Genomic DNA, 25,818 nt, shown 5'->3' on the forward strand with positions numbered 1-25,818 from the left:
TGATCAAATCAGCTTTAAGTAATAGTAATGTTGCAGTTTTGCTCTGTCATGATATTCTTTGTGTATTTATTAGAAATATGCTATTTCTAATGGACAATTTGAGCCAATCAGTTTGTTCAATCAGTTTGTTCAGATGCTTAAATTTTAGAGAAACTTTCAGTACCAGTGCTGTGCCGTATGCACTGTGATGTTTGCACAATAGCTGTCTTCTACTGTATTTCCTAATAAATCATGTTTTGGTAGCCTCTTATTTTCTGCATACCTAAATACCTGCAGAACTCTTAGGTATCATTTGGGCCTGTTGACTTTTTGAAACTTAAATTAGTAGTTTCTTCCAAAACTAATTTTTCTTCATTGTGGAGAAAGAGTACCCTTAGAGTACAATTATCACCAACATTTTCTGCAACTAAGACTGCAGAAGCAAAATAAGGTCATGCAAAAGAAATAATAAAACCATGCAAAATCATGCAAAAGAAATAAGCCCCAAAGCGTAATCAAACAGGAAAGTAGATTGCATAGTTTTATGATTCTGTGATTTTATTTAGAATTTCAGGAATTATATAATTTCCTTTAATCATTGCCCCCCAATCTTACATGAAACACCTCTTAATATGTCATTGGATTCTTGCCAGTTATGTATTATTAGGAGGGTAATGCTGATCTTGGATGTTTACTCCTAGGGAATCCACTGTAACTTTTCTAATTTCTTTCTTTCTCACTTTATTAACATCACTGAGGTTACTTCTCAGAGCACAGAAAGATTTCTCTTTTGGCTCAAATAGCCTCTTGAGTGACGCAGTCTTATCACATTGGTTTATTACTGGCTGTCCTGGTTTCCTTTTTGTTAATGCACCTGATTGATTCTCCGGTTTCAAGCGAAAGCTCAAAATCAAATCAGTCTAAATAAAGAGCATAATACAGTTTTCGTGGTGCTCATAGAGATGCTAGCTTCATAGTTATCTTTTTTTCCAAAACAGTTTAATACTTAAAGTTTTAATTATGATTTTTTCCCTATCTCTATTGTATATCATCACTGAGGAAGCTTTGAGGTAAAAAAATATTAAATCATATAATGGAAAAATTCTATGTTGTTGAGGTAATTAATTGAAGAAAATCTAACACTGTTACTCAGAGTACCATTTTCCTATGTCATGTACTATACACATCAGATTTATCACTATAAAACTCCTTTAACATAACTGGGAAATGTTGATTTAAAACATTTTTAAACATAATCTCAGTCAGTAGATTAGAAAAGCCACTCACATTTAGTAAATCAAGAAAATTTGGAATTATAATGACAAAAATATTATTTTCTTTAAGAACTACAAAGTTCTAACACTCCCCTAGGCAGAGGTAGATTATAAATACTACTGATCCCTAGGGTTCAATGTATTCTTTCTTGACATAGCATATTTTTGTTCAAGAAGATGATTCATCAGACAAGTCTGTGGTTTAAATCCTTAAAAAGTCACTTCAGATGTGCTTTCCAAGCTTAATAAGGTTGAAAGGGAAGGAATAGAATAGAATAGAATAGAATAGAATAGAATAGAATAGAATAGAATAGAATAGAATAGAATAGAATAGAATAGAATAGAATAGAATTGAATTAACCTGATTGGAAAATGCCAACATCCTATGGGTAAGTTAAGGATTTCCCTTTTTTTTTTTATGAAACTACATAAAGAAGCAGAATAATCAGAGGGATGAGAAGTAGAGGAATGGCTAGAGGATACTAGCTGCCTCTTCCAGTTTCGTCTCTGAGTGCACTGAGCAAAAGGAACAGGAGCAGCAGGCTGCATGCCATGCTGGTGTAGGTACAGTGACTGTTGTGGTTGCATCCAGCCCTGGCATGTGGTGTTACAAAATATTTAGGTCCTAATTTGTTGAAAGCACAAATCTTCTGAAAGTTAACAAAATGTTATATATATGCAGACCCCAGAGTATGTGCTAACAGGGAGATGAGCCCCCATATAAGCGCCTTAAAGGTCATGTCATCCTCACCTGTGATCATGACCTTAGTGTTATTGGCTGACTGTACCGCAAGAAAGAAAATAATGATTTCACAAGGGCCTGAAGCACAAATGCCTGAAGCTGGTCTCTGGGTCAATAACCTGTAGTTTTTGTTGTATTTCTTGTGTCATGGTTTCTTTACTAACTAAAAACTGGCAGGTTGGAAGGTGTGAATTTCTTTGCAATATTTTATACAAATGGGATCTTAAATACACTGTAGTTTTGGCTGTGATCTGAATGCCTTTGTGTCAAAAACGCCCTTCTGCTTGGTTTCATCATGCTGGCTGCAATGGCAGCATCACTAGAAAATACACAAGTGTAGAGATTTCTAATATTATGTTGTTCACTTAGGTGATAAAAACTATCGAAAGGTTCATATCCTGCTTGTGTTGCCGCTTCTTCTTTCATGTAGGAATGTCAGAAAAGCACTTGCAGGTGTTTCTGCCATAGACCTACTGTCCTTATGAAAACTGCTTTTCTTTTGAAAATGTTATAGGGATTCCCTACAGGTTAGGAGCAACTAAGAACATCCATAGCAGCTACTGAACTAGGCACTGTACTTATAAAAAGACCCTCCGTTTTGAAGACAGGATTGCAGGAAATTTGGAACAAAGCTGCAGATTTTGGCAGTTTAGCAAGAGGTGGCTGCCAGTCTGAGGCACAGATGGAGGTATTTGGAGAAGCCAAAGCTGCATGGTCTTTCAGTTCCTTTCTTAAAACCATCAGGAGGATTAAAATTGTAGCACTTGAAATGGCTTAATTTAGATTTTTGAGATAAAATACAGCAGGGAGAAACAGTCTCTCTTTTAGTTCTCTTCTGCAGAGTTTTCTGTGTATTTAGGAGATCAGAACCCTATTTTAATTTTGTTTAAGCTGTCTGGGGTTGCAGAATATGATTTTATGACATAGTGAACTCCACAGCTGGTCTTGTATTTGTGGGCTATGTAAGTCTTTGGTGATACCTGCACCGTTTTAATCTCATACTGCCAAGAAACTACTTCAGAGTTTACTGTGGCAATAGGCTTAATCTGTGCAGCTGAGAGGAAGGAATTAGAAAGCTGCTCATCACATTCAAGACTCTTGCTCAATGAAGTTAGTAACTGAAGTTAGCAGAAGTTTAATATTTGTTTTAATATGTTCATATGCAAGGACACCTGTAGGTATGCAGCTTAGTCACAGCAAAATGTTGCAGGAAAGTCATGGGTAAGTGTGGCTGCTGTAGCACCTAGCAAAAGCATCTTTGACAGCATGTTTGCCTACAGGGCTTTATTAGCAGTCTGTGTGGCACGATGTGAGCTGTCCTACTGCCCAGCTATCCTTTCTCTGATCCATTTTATGCAAATGCATAGAGACAAAAGTGTTCACAAGTCTGTTCTTAGTAGACTAAATACTTCATGCCAGGCTAAACTTTGTGCAGTATTTCTCTAAACCTTTTGTTTCAGTTTCTTATGCACTGTTTTTCCTGTGCAGGTTTGGGGATGATCTTTTCTGCATATCTGTGAAGTGACTCACTTGGAATTTTGTGTTCAGTTATGAACATGTGATTGCTAAAATTAATCTGAGGTTTAGATTAGTTTATTGTGAATAAACAAAAACTGTGGCTACTAAAGTGAAAGGCTATTTGGCAAAGATCTAAAAGTTCAGTTATCTTGGTTGGAATTTAAGTCTATGCCTTAAACTTACTGTAATGGCATAAAAGGAAGATAATTTTATTAGAAGTCAGAGTGGCCCAGTTATAAATGGAAATAGTGGAACATTTTCTTATGAAAGAAGCGTTTGACACTGGTTTAATGTCTTTTCCATTACTTCGTTAAGTTTTATCAGTTCTTCCACAGAATCACAGAATGGCAGGGGCTGGAAGAGACTTCTGAAGATCATCTAGTCCAACCCTTCTTGCTACAGCAGGATCACACAGAAAAAGAAGCAGCAAATCACACAGGGGAAAAAAAAGCAGTGAATGATCTGGCTGATGGAGCAAAATACTGAAAAATGTGTAAATGAGAGTAGTTCTGTGTTATCTTGGAGATAAGCAGTAGTATGTAGGTCTGGGCTGTGATTTAAATCTAGAAAGATAAGAAAAGGACAAAAACCCACATGTTATTTGACTTTGAAGGTTCCTCAAGTTCACTGTGTACCTTCCTAAGATGCTTTTAGATTTCTCTGTAGATCTAATCTGAGGTACCCACACATGCTCACAAGTGTTTGTTTTTCTCAATTTAATAATCTGATTACAACCTAATTTATATTGTTTTAAGTGGAGAGCTGTGTCTCTTCTTGGAGGAACCTACAGCATGAGGTCATATTTTCTGTATTACAGAAACATGAATTTCAAAGCAGTGGTCATAGTCAGTTTGATTTGCAAAAACATACAATAGTTATTGCTGTAACTGCATAATATTTGAATTATTTGAGTTCTAGTACAATCTATGCTGCAGGCCTTCATTAGCCTGAAGGAAGTTGGATAGTTCCTGCATCCCAAATGAGTGTCACTCAGAAATCAAAGACACCTTGGAAGAGGTGTCCATCCTCCTGCTGTTTTTCAAAGATCAGTTAGGTTAGGTCTGGAGTGGAACATCTGTAGATGCCCTACTGATGGTAGTTTCCATGATGATAATAAATTTTGCCATTCTTTTGTGTTTGATTTCAGTATTTAGAAGCACAATTTAAATATATGAAGTATAGCTTAAATCTATTCATATGTAATACATCTGGAATTTCAGATCTTAAAGCAAATTATGCTTTTTCAGACATCTGGTTAGAGAAGTTTAATTAATCTGGCTAATCCTTTAGGACAAGGAGATGACTTCTTGCCCTGCAACTGAGAATCTGGAGTTTCTAGAACCCTTGCTGTGCATATCTTCAGCAGTGTCTGGGTCTAGAGAAGTGCAGTGAAGTAAATAAATTGTATTCAACATCCAGATGTTCTTGAGTAATAAAATTTTGATTTTCAGATTTTATGGTGTACTACATTACTTTGATGTACTCTACTGTCAGGTGTTGTGTGCAAAATACTCTCTTAGAACTAACTCTAAGCTCTGAATTTGTTAGCATGTTTAAAATGTTTCATTGCCCTATGTCATGCTTGTCAATGTTTTGTTGCTTTTTATAGATTACCTTTCTCAAGGGACAGATCTCTCTGGAATAGAAGTAATTGAAAATGACCTGCTTTTTATTGCAAGAGCTCGGCTTGAGGTGGAAAATCAGGCTAAAAGGTTGCTTGAGCAAGGTGTGGAAACTCAGGTAAAATACGCTTTCTTCTATACTTTCAAAAGTACTCTGAGCTTGATTTCCTTTGTTTTGTGTAGAACTTTAATCAAAATTAAACATGAAAAATAATATTTGATAATTTTTTACACATGAAATTGACAAAATTGACTTGTACAATGTTTGCAAGAAACTCTTTTGTCTATACTTTTTAGTGTTCTTAAAAAAAAGAATTAAATCCCCATTACTACAGTAAGAGGAGAAATCTAGTAAAAGTTCCTACCAGTTTTGGGTTTTAAACTAGAGAAGAAAGGATTGGAACACTGGATTTTTACACTCTTTTTGCTAATGGTTAAGTTACTGACAGTTGATGTGAAAGTAGAGCTTATACAGAATGGAAAATCTCTTAATTAAATTTGCTTGATTAGATAATTGATTAAAATTATCAATATGTCTCAGACTTTTTCTTAGACCTCTCATTTCAAGTAATTTTCTGCAGTAAGAAGTCACAATGGTGGTAAATAACTTTGGCTATTTGCTGATAGTAAAATGGTAAAAAAGAACACCCCATGTTTACTTCAAATGTTGAAACTCCTGGCTATTTGAGCATGTTGCCAAGCTGTGATTGAGCTTGTTGCAAATTGCAAAGCATATGCAATGTTAAAGACTAAATGAAAATAGTCCCTAAGATAAAGCAAGTGGATGTTTGTTTTAAATGTGGCAAAAGTCTTCATCAGTGTGTATTCCTTCTAGTTTTTCATGTCAGATTTGACCTTCTCTGATAATTTTCTCTTCACATTAAGTATTAAAATGAAACTGACAAAGAAACCCTGGGGAAATCAATCCCACTCCACTTGAAAAATAGAGAGATTTATTAGGTGTTCCAGGCAGTGTCCAGGTAATCAAGAGATTATTTAAGTATATGCCTATTGTGTTTTAGCCAGGGGCTGTTTCCAGCAAATGGAAGATTGTTTAGAAGAACATTTTTAGTGCTTAGTCTTAGTCATATCGGAAGTGGGGATGTTTACATGAGGAGGTGTTGGTATGCTTCACAGGTTTGTTGTTCGATATGATTCGTAGATTTAATGTTGGAAAAATAGTGTGGTTTAGAAAATACACATGCAAGCATCGCCCAAGAAATTTAGAATTTGAAACAGGACTAGCATATAGCATATCTTTGATATTTATTATTTTAGCTGTGTGTTTTATTGAGAAGCTTATTGACATTTATACCTTCCAAGCTGTGTGATTTCTCATAAGCCAACATGGGATCTTCATCTTTTCTTCTATTTTTTTTACACAGAATTCCTGAGGTGGTCTATCTGTCTTTTTGCTAGTGTCCATTCTGGTAGCCAAGTCTGTACTTTTGATAATAGTGCATCTCTATTTTTCCGGGTGATTCTTCAGTTGTTTGATACTCCTATATGCAATTGTAATTTTAGTTGTAACTTTCATTTTGATCTACTGTGTAAATAATACACAAGATCAGATGCTTGCTTAACAGGCTGAATTTTCATCTAGTGCTTTTCAGCAATGCCTTAAGAAGAAAGTTAGCCTTACGTCTCCATTTTAGAGTATTTCGGTGTCCACTTGAAGGAGAAGCAGGGAGAGGAAAAACTTCAAAAATGAAACTAGAGGTATCTCTGCCTATGCACCAGTCATTACAATTTGGTTACCATCTTTAGAATTCAGTTTTCATAGATGCTGCTACATATTACTCTGACAAACATAGCAGCGCTAGAGACTTTAAACTAGTGCTTTCAGCATTTTAATAGATCTCCTTTGTTTGGGTAAAAACCCTACTTCTGTTATTTTGATTATTTCTTTAATGATGTGTAAGTCATGTGCTAAGGAGCACATTCTCCCAAATAGCCTCACCAGCTACGAAAGCAGATACTTACCTCTAAGTGGTACTGTCTTTTTCTCTGCATTGTAATTGATGTTTTGTGTATTTCTGGGAAGAAATGAAATCACTGTTTCCCTCTTCTTTTCTAAGTGTGGCATTAACCATTTACTGCTTCAGAAGTGAAGGCTTCCACTCATGTTCATGGTAGTATCTTTAAAGCTGCGATCTGGGTATAAACTAGAAGTAACTTAACAGGCTTTTGTAGCGCTGGCAATCAAGCTTGGCTTCCCAATCCTTATAGAAAGAGCAAGCCTGGTTTTGCTCCTATTGACAAAAGGAATACAAATGGTAGCCACTGGATCAAAGCAGGGCTACCAGTGTCTAAGCTCCTTGCTATTTTTCATTCACATTCTAACCAGCTTAATGGCAGTTAACATAGTAAGCAGGAGAAGCTGCTTTAAGAGAGATAGCTCAAGAACTTTAATAAACTCGCCATTCTATGAGAAGAGACAGCAATGTTTTCTGCTTTACAAATAAAATAAAAGTTCCCTAAGATAGATGCTTATGTAGTATATCTTGCACTGTTACAGGCCTTCTTTGTTACTCCCAAAGGCTTTGAGGGGAAAGTACATATATAATTGCCCATTTTTCTGGACATGTTCATAAAGAACTTTCATAATTTATTTAATTTCAGAGTCCTCTAAGTTGAGTGTGGATGTAGTACTGCTTGAAGTGTTGCAGGAGGATTGGTGAAATTAATCTTAAATCCTTCATAGGGCAATGTTTAATGTCAAGGATTATTTTGCAAATGCACTTGGAAATGTTTGAGATATTCACATTAAGAATGGCTGATACTGGGCTTAACTTTTCACTTTTTTGATGAAACTTGCAAAAATATGATAATGTTGTATTCTTGAGTTAGTCATTATTACTGCCAAAGGCTTTTGCAGCACTGCTGCCGGGGCAGGGTCCTGTGATCTTGAATTTCTTTCCAGTCTTGAATACTTTAGCAGGACTACCTGTTTCCCTGAAACATCCCTTTTTCTAAATTAGTTTATTATATTTTATCCCCATCCTAATTTTTGCTAGCTTAGTGTCATCTTTGGATTTGGATGATTTATAGTAAAATGGACTGTGCAAGCATATGAACATACAAGCATATGAATATACTGTCCAAAGTTGTTTGCTCTGTGGAGAAGTACAAAGAAAGAACAAAGGAGAGTGTCACTTCGTGTGCTCTGTGGTTGTGTGGTGGGGCTCTTAACATTTATCTTTTGTTCCTTAGCTTTGTATGTGATATGTTGCCCACACTGATGTACTGTGCTAACCAAAAGAAAAATACATAATTTGCAGATGTTTTTGCCAGCCTTTTGTTGATTTTAGATATTAGCTATCATATTTTGTCATGCCTTTAATATAAGCCCTTGTATACTTCAGAATGTGAATGGAATTAATCGCTGTTATGTAGCTGTCCATAACTACACATGTATGCATAATTACAAAATTATAATAGCAAGTAAAGTAGAGAAAACAAAGAACTCCTCCAGTTTAACACACAACCAGTCATAGTTTTATCAATTTATCCAATTTTATCCATCATTTTAACTTCATATTATAAGTTCTTGAAAAAATAGAGTTGAAATGCTAACCAGAGTATACATTTTTCTTTAAGGCAGAGCAGTCATTGCTTTTTTGTTGTTCTGACATTTATTTCTACTGTGAAAGCTAGAAGTTGGAATTTAACCTTATCACTATCCAAACTTTAACTAATACAGTACACTTGAGGCAGTAGATGTTACATTTCCGTGTTACTCCACAATCTTGATTCCCTAGAGAAGATCCTGATGGAAACTAGACCGAGGCAGCTATTTCATAATAAAGTGATTGACTACAATATGATATAGACATTTTTTATTATTCAGTTTGGAATCAGTTACTTGTATTTAGAGTAAGGACAGTGAAGTATTATTTGTAAAAAGGAAAATCTGAACCTCCTTGCTACTTTTGGCATAGGCTGAGGGTGGTAGCTATAGTTAACTTTAAATCATCCAGTTTTGCTTTCTTAAGACAGAAGATGAGATCCAAAGCTTTTTACTTACGTTCACATTAGCCACCCATTTTACTACTTTTTGTAATTCTGATGTAGACAGAGAAGACTTTCAGCATGTTACATCTCTCATACTGGCTTTCATTGTACAAAATCACATTGACATTTGAGTCTGTTTAACTAAAATCCTACTACCTTACACTGTTTCCATTTTTTTCTTTTACAGTAGTTCTGTTCACTTGCAGAGAGTTTTGTCTTCATATGTTTATTCAATTTTATATGTGTATTCGTAGTCATATGTGTATTTTATCTGTGTATTTGTAACTTTATATGTGTACTCAATTTTTTGTCTTTGGTATTATGGTTATTTTTTTTTGTGATCTTGTTAACTTGCTAAATCATTCCTTCGTCTAGCCATCTGGTGCATGGCACTGCTGAAGGAGTTTTCAATAAATCTAAATTATCTCTTCCTTGAACAATTTTGTTAAGATGTGGTATAGCAATGTATGGCTCGTTTAACAACCAAAAATATCCTCCAAGTATGTATCATTTGTATCCTGTATCTGAATGGTAAACCTTATGGGGATTAACCAAAACTTAGGAAATTTTCTGGTCTATTCTGATCTAAAACCAGTTCATTTTATTGTAAAGCATGATGTAATGCAACTGAGTTGTTAACCATGCTTCAGTAATTCAAAATCACCAAGCTAAATACTAAGCATGAATTTATACCTCTGAACTATGGATTAAAATAAACCACAGATTTCTCGGCAATGTAATCGGCTGATACTGATATAACCTAGAATATCCTTTCAGTTTCCATAGGAACAGATGATAGAATGTTTTGAATCTTGGAATAGCTATAAAATGGAAGTCTGGCTTCAGTATAGTTCACTTTCATTTTGCGGCTTGCAACCTCAGCATGTAAGGGCTAAACATGTACATAAGAAATGAAAGATGGAATACCGGTATAACACATATTAAAATGGGTTTAGTAATGACAACAAAACTAATTAAAAGAAATGTACTTTAAGGTGTTTCTATGCATAATTCTTCAGGTGTTATCTGTGTTTTTATTATACAGGTGCAAATAGTACTTCCAAATCCATAGGAAAGGAAAAGAGAAACCATTAACTATTCTTTGGTGTTAACACCTCTTCAAATGTTTCACAACAACAACAACAATCTGTCTTGTTGGTCATCTAAATTTAATCTCCAGACATTGCTTCATCTCACTGTGTTATACTGTATAGGTGTATGTACTTCTTGTAGAATCTTTTCAGTTGGAAAAGACCTTTAAGGTCATTGTGTCCAATACCAAGTCTGGTGCTAAACTGTGTCCCTTAGCACTGCATCTGTGCATCTTTTAAACACCTCCAGGTATGGGAATTCAGCCACCTCCCTGGAGAACCTATCCTGATAATCATAGAATCATAGAATCAACCAGGTTGGAAAAGACCCCAAGGATCATCAAGTCCAACCTGTCACCCAAGACCTCATGACTACTAGACCATGGCACCAAGTGCCACGTCCAGTCCCCTCTTGAACACCTCCAGGGATGATGACTCCACCACCTCCCTGGGCAGCACATTCCAATGGCCAACAACTCTCTCAGTGAAGAACTTTCTCCTCACCTCAAGCCTACACTTCCCCTGGTACAGCTTGAGGCTGTGTCCTCTTGTTCTGGTGTTGGTTGCCTGGAAGAAGAGACCAACCCCCTCCTGGCTACAACCACCCTTCAGTTAGTTGTAGACAGCAATAAGGTCTCCCCTGAGCCTCCTCTTCTCCAGGCTAAACTTCCCAGCTCCCTCAGCCTCTCCTCATAGGGCTTGTGCTCGAGGCCTCTCCCCAGATTTGTTGCCCTTCTCTGGACACGTTCAAGAGTCTCAATGTCCTTGTAAACTGAGGGGCCCAGAACTGGACCCAGTACTCCAGGTGTGGCCTAACCAGTGCTGAGTACAGGGGTGAAATGACTTCCCTGTTCCTGCTGGCCACACTATTCTTGATGTAGGCAATCCTTTCAGCCAAGAAGTTTCTTCTAATATCCAATCTAAATCCTCCCCTTGTGCAACTTGATGTCATTACCTTGTGTCCTATTGAAACCGTTTGTACACAAAAGAAAACTTAATGTATTCAGAAAGAAAAGGTCGGAAAAACTTCTGTCTGTTGTATAGGTGACTATGGCAGAAGATAACCCAAGGACAGGCAAGGAAACATTCTATGTGTAGTAGTACTTGTTTAATTAGGTGTTTGACATCACTTACTTAACAGATCAGGTTGCTAAGTCAAAGATATACTTTGAGCATAAAAATACTGACAAGATTTAAAAGATTCCTTTTTGAAATGAATGGGCATGTAACTCCAGCATTGATGTGGAGGGAAAATACGGTGACCTTGTTAACAAACCCTTGGGAATTTTAAGTGGCTGTTGCCTGAGGCATAGTGAATGCAGGTAGAAATGGTAGTGTTCAGTACTTGAGCTCTTTTAATTTGTTGTAATTCCAGCATTTAAGTTACTTAATGTTTAAAACATTTTGTATGTGAAAGTTGGGATGGTACTGAAAGCAAAAAAGGAAAAGAAGAGCAAAGCAGTAAAACAAAGTAGTGTCAGTTGTGATACTTTTCAGTGCAACAGGATTTTGATCTTTGAATGGATCTACACTGTGCCAGCTCAAGTAGTAACTTTTCAGATATCTGTATTCCAAGATTATTTTCAGCTACCATTAATATAGAAGACTCTGGAGAGCTGCAATTAATGGAGAGAAAAAAAAAAAAGTTTAATACCAATATTTTGAAAATAGAAGGATTTTCACATAAAAATAGTATCTAGGGCTTTTCTGCACAGTATTAGAATATAGTTTACTATTGTAAATGTGCAGAGGGCCCTGTGTCACATGTTACTTTCTGCACTGGTCGTTTTTTACTAATGGTTATGGTTTGCACTTTGTGGCATCTTTTAGATAATTCCTCACAAACTGTAGTGGTGGTTTAGACAGGTATTGGCAAACCTCATTCTTCTTCATTCTTAAGAAGAATTAAGCAGGAAAGTTCTTGAACAAAGTATTTTAGTTTGAAAGTTTCTGTGTTTATCAGTGAGCCAACACTTTTAACAGGCCTTGTTGCATGAAAATGTTTATTCTTTCTTCCTATGAATTTTTTTTTTCTTAAATACATCCTGGAAGCCTTTTTTTCTTCCCCCCCCCAGTCTACACTTAGTTCATATCTGGGCCTAAATGATAACAGTTTTTCTATCACCCAATGAACCCTTCCCAGCAGGAATGGGATTGGGAAAAGGCACCCATGGGCTAAAATGTAAACAGATTTAATGAAGCAGCCAAAATGGTATTAATAGTAATGCCAATAATATAAAGTATACAAAGTTTACTCAGCCCAGTAAGTACACTGTGTTTGCAATTAATAGGAAGGCAGTATCTAGTTGCAGAATGGTAAGTAAACCCATCCAACTATGGGGATGAGCAGGAGCTGGAGATCCTCCTGTCCTTCAGCAAACCTCCCCCTTTGCAATGAGGTACTGTCACGGATTGAGTTGAATATGCTGCTGTTAATTCATACCATGCTGCAGTCATGCCAGCTTCAAAAATTAAAGTGCTTGCTGGAGTGAAGTACTGTGGGGCTTGAAGTTCAGATAGAATATGGGAGGCTTCCTGTTCTGGTTGCTGCTTCTGGGTTTATAGGTTCTTAGGTGTTGGTCTTTTCCGCTGGGATGGCAGCAGGACAAGGAGGGATGAGGGAGTAGTTTTCTGGCTTGGGCTTTTGGCTTGCTTCCTTCTGCTTGCTGCTGCTTTGCCCTGTGGTTTTTCTGCAAATAGGCTAAGGTAATAATGTATTTTGTCCTATGTTTAGATTTTGCTCAGTAAATCTATTTTTATCTCACTTTTTTTGGTCTCAATCCTGAGTTTTTATGTGTTACTTTTCCTCTCACTTCTGTGTTTGGAAAATAGGCAGGTTAATCCACTGGTTCAGTCTGGCCCATTTTGTTGTGATTTAAACCACTACAGGTTTGTGGTCTGGGATGCATCTGTGGTATTATTTATGTAAGATTGTTTGAGCAGTTATCCTATGGCTGGTTTGTAATTTCTGTTGGGTAAACGTATTGGAACTGTGGGAGAAAGGAAAATGTAGCAAAGATGTAGTAGCAACGATGGCAGTGATGGTATTTTACTTAACCTTACCAAAATAATTTTGTGCCAAAATGTACCCTTTATATTCTGTTTGCTGGACCATGCAGAAGCATGTACTACTGCCTGTTAGTCTTAAGGAACCTAAGCATGGAAGTCTGCACTCACACTGCAAGCTAGGTGGACAGTGATAACTTTTCTTTCTGCTGTCTTTGTAAAGCATACGTGTAACGTGAGTTACTGGGTGCTGGTACATATTCCCTCTCCAGAACTCAGGTGGTGCTTATTTTTGGGCAACTCTTTCCTTCCAGGAGTGGAGAAGAAGGGAAGCTGGAAGATGAGCTGCACTCAGATTTTCCCTCTCCCTCCTCCCGCACCACATGTAAACGAAGATAAATGTGTATGCATTTGGGGAGGAATGTGTGCTGGAGTAGGAGTTACCAGCAAGGAGAATAGGAAGGTTCTACATGTTCTCCTCTGCTGCAGGTTTTACTCTTCCCTGAAGACTTCTGAAATCCTATTGATTTCTTATCCAAAAATATTTAGTTGTCTTGCAGTACATGGTCGGTGTAGTGGGAGATTTGGCTCTGACTGCTTAATGGTGCTACACTTGCAGTTACTGGGGTGTAAGCACCAACATTTTTGAGGAAAGTCTAAATCTCCATGTTGTTGGTTACGTTAGATAAAGAAGTTTCCTGACTTCAGCTCTAGGTCAGTATTCTAGTATTATTACTGTTATATTACTACTATTACTATTATTATTACTGCACATTGAAAACAACGTTCCTGCAGCACACATGCATCATCCAACAGAAACTTTTACCTTCAGCGTTTTGTTGGGGTTCTTTTCTGCCTAGGGAGATATTAATGCATGAGGCCTTTTTCATTCTGCCTTTCTTTGTACTTGGCTCTTGTTTTACCCCTTTAAAAATGATAAATAGGAATGAATACAAGCAGCCTTGCTTCATAGTGTTTCAGTTGTTACGTTGCTACAAGCCATTCTTCTGTACACTTGGAAAATTCACTCCCCTTATTTCAGCATCAGCGCTTCCACCACATCTTAGAATTAAATTTAACCTACTTCACGATCAAGGATATTTTACTCTTCAATACCAAGTAGCATTCTTTCCGGACACCCTCTGGCAGTTTTCTCACATATAGCGCAGTGGGAAAGCATCTTTGTGTTTTGTGTTGAGTTTATGTTGCTTCAGTGCAGGTTATAAAGGAATCATAAAATGAATAAATTCATAGACTTCCACAGTGAGCTAAGAAACCTTCCTTGTGCTCATGTAGTCTGACCTGAGTAGTGCTGGACACATTCATTAGATGGTGAGCTGTAAGGTGTGAAGCATAAGAAGTTCTATGAGCTACCAGTTACAGGGGCTTTGGTAACTAGTTAACTTTGATTGGACTGACCAGTCTTGAATTTCAAAAGAACCTGTATAGTCATGTAAATAAAGTAGTCTTTGCTCTGAGCTGCTTGACACAGCAAAGCTGCTGCAAAAATAAAAGGAATCACTGAAATAATACTCTGGACTGTGAACTTGATCTCACAAATAAAATTTTTAAGTGCAGCTTAGAAGTCTTTAAATTTTTATAGAATATCTGTGGAGTATTTTCTTCAGAGAAAAGTTTTTGCAGGGCTTTTACTGGTGTAAAATAAGCACTCTAAAAAATGTTAGACGCTGACTTTAATTAAAAATTAGATCTTAGATTCATTCTTTAGTCTACAAGTGAAACTTTTTTACCTAAACTGGAATTATGTCATACATTGTACCTTGATAGTTGTGTGTGGAGGAAGGAATTTAGTTCTACACCTTGACAAAAAACTGTGCCTACATATAATTTCTCTTTCACACTTAACTCACCCTGGAAAAACTATTTCCATTGCATCTGTGTGTATTTTTTTATGGACAACTGATCAATTTCCTCTTTTCTTTTCCTTGAAAATTATGCTTGGAAATACAGTGTGGCCCAGATAAAAGTAATAAGGTTTTAAAACACTGTCATGCTTTTCCACAGATACTACTGCTAATCATTACAAATTCTAGAAGGGTGCTTGCATCTTTGTTTTCTGTAACACATTGTGGCCTTATTTATATTTCATGGTACTTAAGTTCACAGTTTGTGTCATTCAAACAAAGGAAAATACTAAGGGGATAACAGCTGAATCTTAATAATGGATGAGGAATGGAATGTTAATTGAAGTAGTTTTCCTAAAGCCATTTTAGTTAAAGATCTCTGTCAACAATCCCTTTGAATCTTTTATACATACATAAGTTTTTTACTTTGTCTCTGAATATTCAAGGGAGATCTGGCAAAGTTAATTTCTGTTTCAGTTTAGAGCTCAGAATCCATTTTACATTTTCCTTCCATCTTGTAGGCCTCTGTTTTAAAGTTAGTGTAATTTTGACAAAGCATGAGTCCATAAATACTCAAACTAAACTTACAAACTACTTAAAGCGGTGGCCATTTATATGACTGTTCTGCAGATTCTGGGCAAGATCAACTAATTTTATTTGTCAGAATTTTTAGTTGTAATTTCTACCTCTGTGTCTGTGGTGGTTTGTTTTTTTGTTTTTTTGTTTTTTTTTTTTAATTGAGAGGAGGCTAAATTAAATTTAAGGTTCTACTTATTATCTTAATTTTTTCCATTAGATCAAGTTGTTCACTGATGTCAACTAGCATATCTCTTTGGTAGTCAAAAACTACCGTGCATGTTCATAGAAGTGGAGACTGACAGAGAATTCATGAAAACCTGGCATGGTGTGTGGTGGGGCTAAGAATTTTATTCTAACTCTGAATTTATTGAATTTTGTCACTGGGGATCATTATTGTTTTTATTTTGAAAGAATTTTCACACAAACTGTAGTGTAAGCATGTATATATTTTTGCATAGCATTCAGTTATACAGCAGCATCACATGTGAAACTTAGACTAGAGCATTAGGCATATTGTAGCAGTCAGCAGTCAGTGTTGAGAGGTAGCCTTTCTCAGTCCCTCTGAGGTAAAACTACAGACTAGTGGTACAGGCACTGCATTAATATTTTTAATTAAAGACTGAGATTTCATTTTATTTTCAACCTCGTGTTGATTCTAAGTGTCCTTGCTTAGTGAATTCTAAACCTATCTGTCTGTAGAAGTGTGATGGTGGTCTATTGTCATATGCAACTTCTAATGATTTTGTCATCTCCTTTGTCACGTTCAGATTTATAAGTGAGAATGTTGAATAGTACCAGTATATTTGTCATGCCTTTTCAGTTTTGAAATGAATCATGGAACTACTCTTTGAGTAGGGTTATGCCACTTTATTCTTTATGGATGTGGTATGGCACTTCAATATAGACTGTGTTTTCCTGGCTTACTTAAGAGAAAGTAACTTAAAATAGTGTTAGCCTTGCTTCAAATCAGAACATAACTCTAATTCACAGGTAAGTTTCTCTGTCACAGAAATAAATTACTTTGGTTTGGCATGAGTTGTTTCTGACAGAGCCATCTTGGCTGTTATTTAGCACCATATTAAAAATTCCTTGTGCTTATCAAGAGGTAATTTAGCTGTGCAGTCAAATGTAAATAAGTTATTACTTTGTAGCAATAAGGTGATATAATATTACAGTGCTGTTTCATGGTCTGGTTTTGCAGAACAGAAATATAATGTATGAGATGCTAATTTCAGAATACTTCCAATGTTAATGACTTCGTTATAGGAGAGCTTTAAACTCCTTAATGTCTTGTTTGGATTTCAACTCAAGTTTTTGGGAATGTGCTCAAGTAGGTTGGTAATTAAGGTACCTTCTGGACATAATTAGTGGAACATACTGTAATTAATAAACTTGAGATCACTAAATGTAAAATATGTTCTTATAGAACTACAATGTAGGTAATGAAAATATTTATAACCTATATAATTCATGGAGAACAGCAGCACTCCTTAATGTGTTTTGCAGTGCATCAGTGAGCTCCTTCAGTCTCCGCTGCTGAAAGTTATTTTAAGATCAGAATTAATACTTACAGATATGCAGCTTCTGTAAATGGGATAGAATAAAGAAAACAAATTTTTGTTTACAATGAATCTGAAGTATGTTTTCTAAGGTGGGTTACACATCAGCTGTAAATGTATAGCAGAATTATTTATGGAGAGCTGGATCACCTGCTTGCTAGCAAGCATTTTATTATTCCCCTTGTAGTCTTCTGTAGGTAGCTGGACACAGCTGACAACACTTTCTGACCAGCTCTCAAACCGGCTGTGGAAATGTGTGTGTTCTGAAAGATCTTTATCTTACCCAGTGGGATGTAGCCATGACTCATTATATATCTTCTCTAGTTTTATGTTCTGTAAGTCACCTTGTTGAAGGCTGGGTAATGGATTGGGTAGGCAGTTGCTATGTGACATGGTGATTTGCACCCTGAATTTTTCAAGCCGCATTTACTTATTTTTCTGCTTTTTCTGCCTTAATTGGACATGTCAGAACTTGTGAATGGATCTTTGTCTATAGTCCTTACAAAAAGGGAAGTGGGCAGCTTGAATTCTATTCCTTCCGGTTTTTTTTCCACAGAGAATTTTGAATCTTTGACTCAGCACCAAAATTTGTTGAGTTCATGACAGCAAAATTTATCTCTACTTGTAGCTGTGTGTAATGTGATGGTTTAACTCACCCACGTCAAACTGCCAACAACACAGAAATCCTTCTTGGGCAGGGGGACACTGCCCCAGCTCCCCCTCAAACTCTCCTTCCCTTTTCCCTCTGGTTAATTAGAAGAAAAGAGAAAAGGAGCGATGTTAGGGAAATTTCAGTTAGTGCAAAAGCCTTGTTAGAAAGCTAGTAATGCTTATCTCAAGGTTGTTAGATGATAAGAGGTCTCTCTGTCCAGGAACAGCCAGCATGCAAGCAGAAAGACAGAATGAGAAAAGAATGTAAGATCATAAAACTACATCCCATTCATCTACCAATGAAATTAGTTTAGAATTATCTCTCGTTTTCCTTTTTACACCCAACTATTCACCTAGAGAATTTGCAGCCATCTTTCTTAAAGGCACAGCCTGAAACTATCACACTGTGACTGTTGAACTGTCTTGGAAAACTAATTTCCTGCTATTGAAACTTTATATTTTTAGAGAGTATGTCTATCCTTACATAATTTGTGCATATATCAGGGAGAAACATACTAGAAATAATAAAGGATTAAGTTTTTTATCACTTATTAAAGGTATGATAAAGAACAACACATTTCTAAAGGTTGTCATAAGCACAAAGCTAATACAAAATCAAAGGTTACTCATCCTGCCAGTTGAGGGAACTACTTAAAAACATAAAATATGTTGGTGAGAAGCTGCTCTTCTTCGCTCGCTCTCCCTTTCTCTCTCCCCTTCCCTCTCCCTTATCTCTTTCCCTTTCTCTCTCCCTTTCCCTCTCCCCTCTTCTCTTTTTCTCCTGTTGAAGAACATGTTGGGGAAAATGTATATGCTTTAAAAAAATTTATGTGATTCATGTAATTATGTAAATTTGTGATATGACCAAATGCACAGTACTCTAAACTCTGCTCACTCTGTCTCAGTAATAGGGTTTAGAATAATTTCCAAAGGAACACAAGATTTTAAAAAGCTGTTACAAGAATAAAAATTGAAAATATTGGGATTATTTAGTTTTTAAGGCAAATAAAATATGTGTAAGCATGTAAAACAGTGTCTGATACAGAAAAGAGAAAGTGGAATCCTTTGGACTTTCAAGTTTTCTAGACAGGTCATACAATAGTTGTTCGACAGAGGGTTTCAGGTGCTAGACAACTTCTATGACATTTTTCTTCCCAAAGTCACAACAGTAAGTAAATTGATTTGTTAAATATTAATATTCATACCTATGATAATGCTAATACAGAACATCTCTGAAACAGTGACATTTAAAATGTAAATGTTAAGAATTTTAATGTGTCATTTGTGGACAGTAATTTCCTTTAAAATCTGAAAAATCTCCTAAGAGGTCTCTGCTTCTCAGAAAAGGTACAGAACTTTGTTCCATTTAGTTTTCAGCATTGATACACACTCAAAAGAATGTAAAATCACTGGAGTGTTGTAGAGGCTTGACAATTTCCTGTCATGAGGAGCTTTAGTTAATTATTTATGCAGTTAGCTTTAAAGCTAAAGCACATCTGGTCATAATATATATTTGCTATTGCTCTGCTTTCTCAGTAATATTAGACAACTCTAAAAATGTAAAAAGAGAATAACAAAAATTGCATTACCATTATGTTGTAATAAACTTTAGAATAAAAGTTGTTAACCAATAGTAACTTCTTTACTCATGAAAACATTAGACTACATACATGCATTTGGGAACAAGGACATGTGTCTTGAAAATAGCAAAGTGCTGAAAAATCCAAGTGATATTACTGTGATAAGGTGTTCACATGGATGTATTCTTGTATATTCTGCAATGTACGGTTTTTTCAAGGATATCTTCAATAGCATTTCAGTGCTTACTACCTGTTTCACAGGCACTGATGGCCTTTACAGCTTACAGACAACTTGGTATATTGAAGGAAAATAATGGATTTTTATCAGAGGGTAAATTACTTTTGCTTTACTAACTCCTACACAATATATTAAGTAAGATAACAATACATTAACAGTGGTGTTTATTTTAAAAACAAAACTGCTTGTGATGCTTTAATGTGCCCATTATGCCAAGACCTGACTGGCATACATTACCAAAAAGTCAGTGAAAGGTGACTTTTGGTTATTGCTTAAGTGCACAGAGATTACACCTTGGCTGGGTACTGCAGTAGTTCTCTAATATTCTTCAAGGGTATGAATTTAATAGCAGATACCCAGTACTTAAGTCAGATTTATAAATAACTTTCATAATGGGACCAGATAAACAGAGAAATTTTGAATTCTTAGATTATTTTTGGCCAAATTTGTACTCATGAAAAATAAGCATTAAAAGGCGCTTTAACTTATGCATGTGTATACAACTCATCCTCAGTTGCTGACTGCTGCAAATTAGCCTCAGCTGTGTGCTTGGATATGACATAAGTAATGTCACACTGTTTATCCAAATGACTTTGTGACAGGAAACAGCTATTATTAGCCTGAATGTTTCTCTTTTAGGGATCCTTGGAACTTGATTCTGTCTATTTTAGTTTATGTTGATACAAGTTCCTGGAAAGGTTGTGCCCTTTCTTAACAAAATCTGTTGTGTCTCTCTCCTTCTTTTTTTTTTTAATTTGAAAAATCAGGCAAGCCACATCTGAACATAATGCTCTCTGTCTTGCAGATGACCCCAGCATTTATTTATCTCCCAAGAAAGTTACAGAAAGTCCCTGATCTAGAGTTTTGGTAAAGGAAATATCATATTGGGTGCCAGAACAGTTCCACAAAGTTCAGAGATGTTGTGAATTATGAGAAAATCTATGTAGGGCCAGCCTGGGGTTCAGTTATCTTGAAGCTGTGAATTTTTATTTGGAGCTGTGAAGTCAGGAATTTCTGCAAGATTTAAGAATCTGTATGCTAAACATAACTGTTTGATGATTGGTTTTTTTACAATACCCTGACACTGAATGAAGTATAGGAAAATAGGTATTCCTTTTGGCTATGGCCATGTAAGAGAATGGATCTGACTGAACAAATGGAAGTTACAAGCTCTTTTGGCTTGAGGTCCACCTGTTTATTGTACCTTCTTGAACCCTGTTAAAAGCAATGTGAAGACTTAAAATGTATTGTAGAAATGATGCTGAGCACTGAAATTGCATTTTCCTTAATGAAAAACATGCTATGTTGTGGGGTATACTTAAATTATACACTTAAATTATACACTTAAATTACGTTTCCTTGGGGAGTCTTCTTACTGGCTACTGATGAAAGTACTTGACTGATGCTTGAGCCAAACAAGACCCTTTAGAACAATTACAGCTCTATCTTTTATCATGATTGTAAGGTGAGAGGTAATACCATATATAGGATAGTTTACCATACTACATCAAGATTACAGTTCTTACTGATGATCGGTAATGGTTGCGTAGGACTGTGTAACACTTAGATCTGGAGGAATGGGCAGTGTATTTTAGGATTTATTCTTACTGTCAAATCATCCCTTGATACCTCAGAAATTAAGAGAATATTTTTTTGTCTATGAGATTTTTTTTATGTAGATGGACATAAGCATTTTCCCTCATGTAATGTTTCAACAGGCACAGTTCAAATGATCAATAAAATGCCATACACTGGCTTATGTGCTCTGTCAGCAAACAAGGAGAGTGAATAAGGATTTATCACTCCCTAGGTCAGGGAGCAAGTCATTAAGACGGATACTTTTGGGGTTTTTTTGGCTGGCATCAGATCGCAGGAATCCTTGCCGTAGTTTGTCCTCTAAGTTTGCCAAAAAGGGGAAGAAATTGTAGTCTGTCATTCTAGGATGGTACATTTTTTGTGTACGGTGCAGATTTTTTATTTTGGTGACAGTCACAGGGATTAACTCAAAGGCCAACTATTTGCTGATAAATAAATCCCTCTCCATGGAAAAGGCTCATAAACAAGGATTTAATTCAGAAAAGAAAATAAGCCTAAATTACTATAATCAGTGAGTTTTTGTTCAGATCAGTGATAAATGGGCTGGTACTCTATATAAATACCAATGTCTGTTATTTATGTAAATATACTATATATATAATACATTTACACATTAATATTACATTTATATGCATATATATTCATATATATAAATACAAATGTAAATAGCAGTGTCAGGTAGGATACTAAGATCAGAGGGGTAAAGAGCAAAAACCCCCAAATGTCTAAACTGATAACTGTCTGTTAGGAATGAACAAACATCAGTTTATTGCAGATAACGGAGCTATTGCTTCTGTGGTTGTCCTGAGTATGAGGGATGTCATGTTTTTTTTTCTCCAGGCCTAGTCAGTAGCTAGAAAGCCTGTAGGAGAGATACTCATTTGTAAATCAAAATCTGGATCTAGAATTTATGAAGAGGGTCAGAAGTTATCTGGGATGGCTAGGAAGCTGTGGATAATTACAGATGATAGCATGATTGCAGTGTGTTCCTGACTTCTGTAAGAAGTTAGAGGGATGCAGTGTTTATGTAACTAGGAGCTCATCTGCTTCTTACAACTTGAAAGGTTAAACCCAGTGTAGTTTTCTTTAGATTAAAACTACGTTTGTATTTCTGCATAGAATGTTACAAGGTGACATTCTGTGGGGGTGGTAAAAAGCTGACATGTTTCTGCAGTTGATTTATTTTGTATGGCTGTAGAGCAGTCCTTCCTGTCTTGACCCTCTGTTTTGGTGTTAAGTAGTTGTTGTTTGCTGCTTTTCAGTAAACCTCTTGCATTTAAAATATATTCAGAACTTGTCTCTGTCTGATACTAGACCAACTGATGCTGGAGGCAGAAGTCCTAATCAAAAGTTCATTATTTCTTGTAACTGTTATAAGTTTGTCAATATCCATGTATTTCCACCCCTAAAACACCCAAAGATCTAACTGTGCGAAAGTACTGTTCAGTGCAATCATTTTAAGTGGCTGTCATTAAAGATGCTTTTAAATTGACTGTTCCAAGTTGGTTCAGCCAGTTCTGATTTGTGTGTAAAGCTTCCCCTTCTAGAATTCTGCCAAAAATAATAGTGTGAGACAATTTGAAAATACTCTGCATACTATATGCTTATTATTGGCTAAATCCAACTTTTAGAGAAATACTCTTAAGTCATCTTTGAGATTGTTTCTTCCTGACCAAAACTGCTTGATTTGCACTTATCTTCCAATAATCAGAACTAATCAAACAAGTAGATCCGCTTATTATATGACAGTGAAATAGATCCAGGTCAGAGGACACCATTAAATCACTTTATCTGACCTCTGCAACTGACTTTCTGTCAGCTAGAGCATTTTATCCCCAAGAAATGTGTCATGATTATGGCTACAATCCAAATACCTGTATGTCAGAACTGGCAGGGTAAGATATGCAAGCAGTTTGGAGGAAAAGTAAGGTAAAATCCTACAAAGATGACTTCCTGATCTTTGAGAAATATTTCTGTCAAGAAAATAGTTTGTCAGCCTTTAGATCATTCTTTGTAAGTTGAAGAGGAAAAAATACCTGATCCTTTTCCCTTGGCTTCTGATGTTTTGTGAGAATCTGATAAGCCAATTGTGTGTTGGAGAATAATATAGTTTCTTATCTGCTGTAGGCAAGGGATCTTAAGTTTGAGATACGATTTAATTACCACAGACCTGCATATGGGATGAGGATGTAGAAAGCAAAGCACACATGAAGGCTAAAAAGATGCACTAAAAATATATTACTGTTTCTTAGGTTCTACTGCTGTTGTAGACTTTCTCAGGAAATGTTTTTTAGATTGCCTTCAGAAGTATTTCATAATGCATTCTCTTTAAAATCTATTACCTTTTGAAGAAATATTCCTTGGTAAGTAAAGAAAGACTAAAGAATTTAGAAAGTAACTCTGTCCTCATTTACCTTTAATTTTCTTATGAATAATTAGAAGTTATTTTAGCTGGTTAGTAAAAATAAACTAAAGGAGAGGAAAGGCAAAGAAGATGTTAAAAACAGCTGAAGGTATAGTTGAATGTAATATGTTGTTACAGTGAATGGTTGTGGTAGGCGTTGAAGGGGAAAAAAGGCCAGGTTTGATTTCTAAGGATTAAAGCAGATATCTTTTATTTAACTTTGTGGTAAGGACTTATGTTATTTGTTTTAATATAGCCTCACAACAGGCAGCAACATGTCATCAGAATTAGTTAATAAATTACATTTATTTCTTCTTTGTTATGCCCTTTTAGTATCAAGCCAAGGAGAGCTGGGCTCTCTTATTACTCTCACTCATTCTGTGGCTCATCTTTTTCATTTGGGCTTTAGGGATGCTGCTGTTTGCCTCCTCCTTCCCAGCTGTTCACTAGAAGATTCAGGACTGAAGCCAATTCATTTGCTTTCCAGTTTTATTACCAAAAATGGCAAAATTTTGCTAATGTTGTCATTTTCCCACTTCAATAATAGATAATAAAGTTGCACGTGGGAATTTTTGCATACTTCAGTTTTTTGAGTGTGGGTGGAATACTATTTCAGGCTCTACTCTGAAATGATAAAACATGAAAGACTGTATTATGTTGGGCTTTTCCCCCCCCCCATGATAATCAATATTTTTAGCTTATTTCTGATTCATCTGAATCTGAGATAAGCTATCAGAGACAGAGGAAAAAAAATGTATATGCTCTGGGTTTCCTTTTTCTAAACAATTTGGGAAGACAAAGTGTTTCAGACACTTACTGTGTAAAGAAGAGGGGCAACCCCCTACAAACTTCCAGGAAATGTATGGGTTTTGGTTTGCATTTTGCAGAGGAGGAATTTTCTCAGTATCAGCTGTAATTTAGTTTGATAAAAACTAGTTTGTGTCTTCAGAGGATGAATTTGACTGAATTTCTGTTTAATTCTATTTAATCTTTCTTTCCCTGCCATCAGTAATGGAAGCTCATTGTAGTATAGACATGCTTACTGTCCGTGGAGGGTGTACACCTAAAAATTGCAATGTTAGTGTTTTGGCAGATAGCAAAGCAATTTATGTAACAGGATGCAGATGCTCATGGGCTCTTCAGGTACCTGAAGACCTGTGTTCTGAAGGATGGACACGCAATGGCAGGGTTTTGAGAATTGTCAGCTGATGGAGCTACTGACTAAACTGCTTACTTTTCTGACCAGGCTCTCACTCTGAAAAAGCTCAGCTGCTTCCTGCATAATATTGATTGCCCAATTTTCATTTATTATTCTGGGCATTCTTGGCATTCTTCTACATTTTCACTGTTTAAATCATCTTCCTCAGAGTAACTGAGATCAATTAAAGCAGTCAGAGATGAAAAAACCTGAAAACTGGATGTCATTACATGATTAGCAGCAATATGGGGTATTAGGTGATGGATTACCGAAGTCCAAAACTAAATGTATTGATGAAACAGCTAGTGGAGTATTTCTTTACCATGTGACTAAGCAGTCATGTTTCTGGGGAATGTCAGCAATTAGATGTTAGGATAATAATGAGTTAATGCAGCACCCTTAATTTTGGAACACATCTTAGAGGGTAACAAATCTTTCAAATACTTCTCTTAGCTTTCCCAGTCACGTTGCTGTGTTAATATTTTATGTTTTGAAATCAAATGCCTTTTTGAGATAAGAAATAAATCTTTTGGCCTCCTAAACATATTTTAATTTTCCTGATCTGTTAAAATACATTAGATACTATTTTAAAAAGGTAATGCATCAAAGAAATGTGTAATACAAGAAAAAGTGTAGGGTACCAACTGATAATTTAAAGACTTAACCTTTGTTTCTAGAACTTTTAAGTTATGACATCTAATCTTTAAAAGGAAATTTTGGAGGCTATCAAAGAAAGAATTGGATGCTGGAAGAGGATATGTAACTTACTCTCTTCTGGAAAAGGGAAATACTTACCCAATTATTTCATGAGGCAACCAGGTGAACATGGTCTCTTTCACAGAATAGGCCACCTGGTTATTTAGTTTAAAGATTTTAAGCAGCCAGTACATTTATGACATAAT

At 36.0% G+C, this 25,818-nt stretch overlaps 1 protein-coding gene across 1 annotated transcript in view; it reads left to right on the forward strand.

The window, feature by feature from the left end:
• The window catches only part of COG5 (component of oligomeric golgi complex 5), a 174,527-nt gene that overhangs the window by 67,038 nt on the left and 81,671 nt on the right, over nt 1–25,818 (forward strand). Inside the window, exon 7 of the mRNA XM_054178513.1 lies at nt 5,123–5,253. Within this exon, the coding sequence (XP_054034488.1) occupies nt 5,123–5,253 (131 nt within the window). The remainder of the gene's footprint in view (nt 1–5,122; nt 5,254–25,818) is intronic.

This window comes from Dryobates pubescens, chromosome Z (genome assembly GCF_014839835.1).
Source record: "Dryobates pubescens isolate bDryPub1 chromosome Z, bDryPub1.pri, whole genome shotgun sequence".
NCBI lineage: Eukaryota > Metazoa > Chordata > Aves > Piciformes > Picidae > Dryobates > Dryobates pubescens.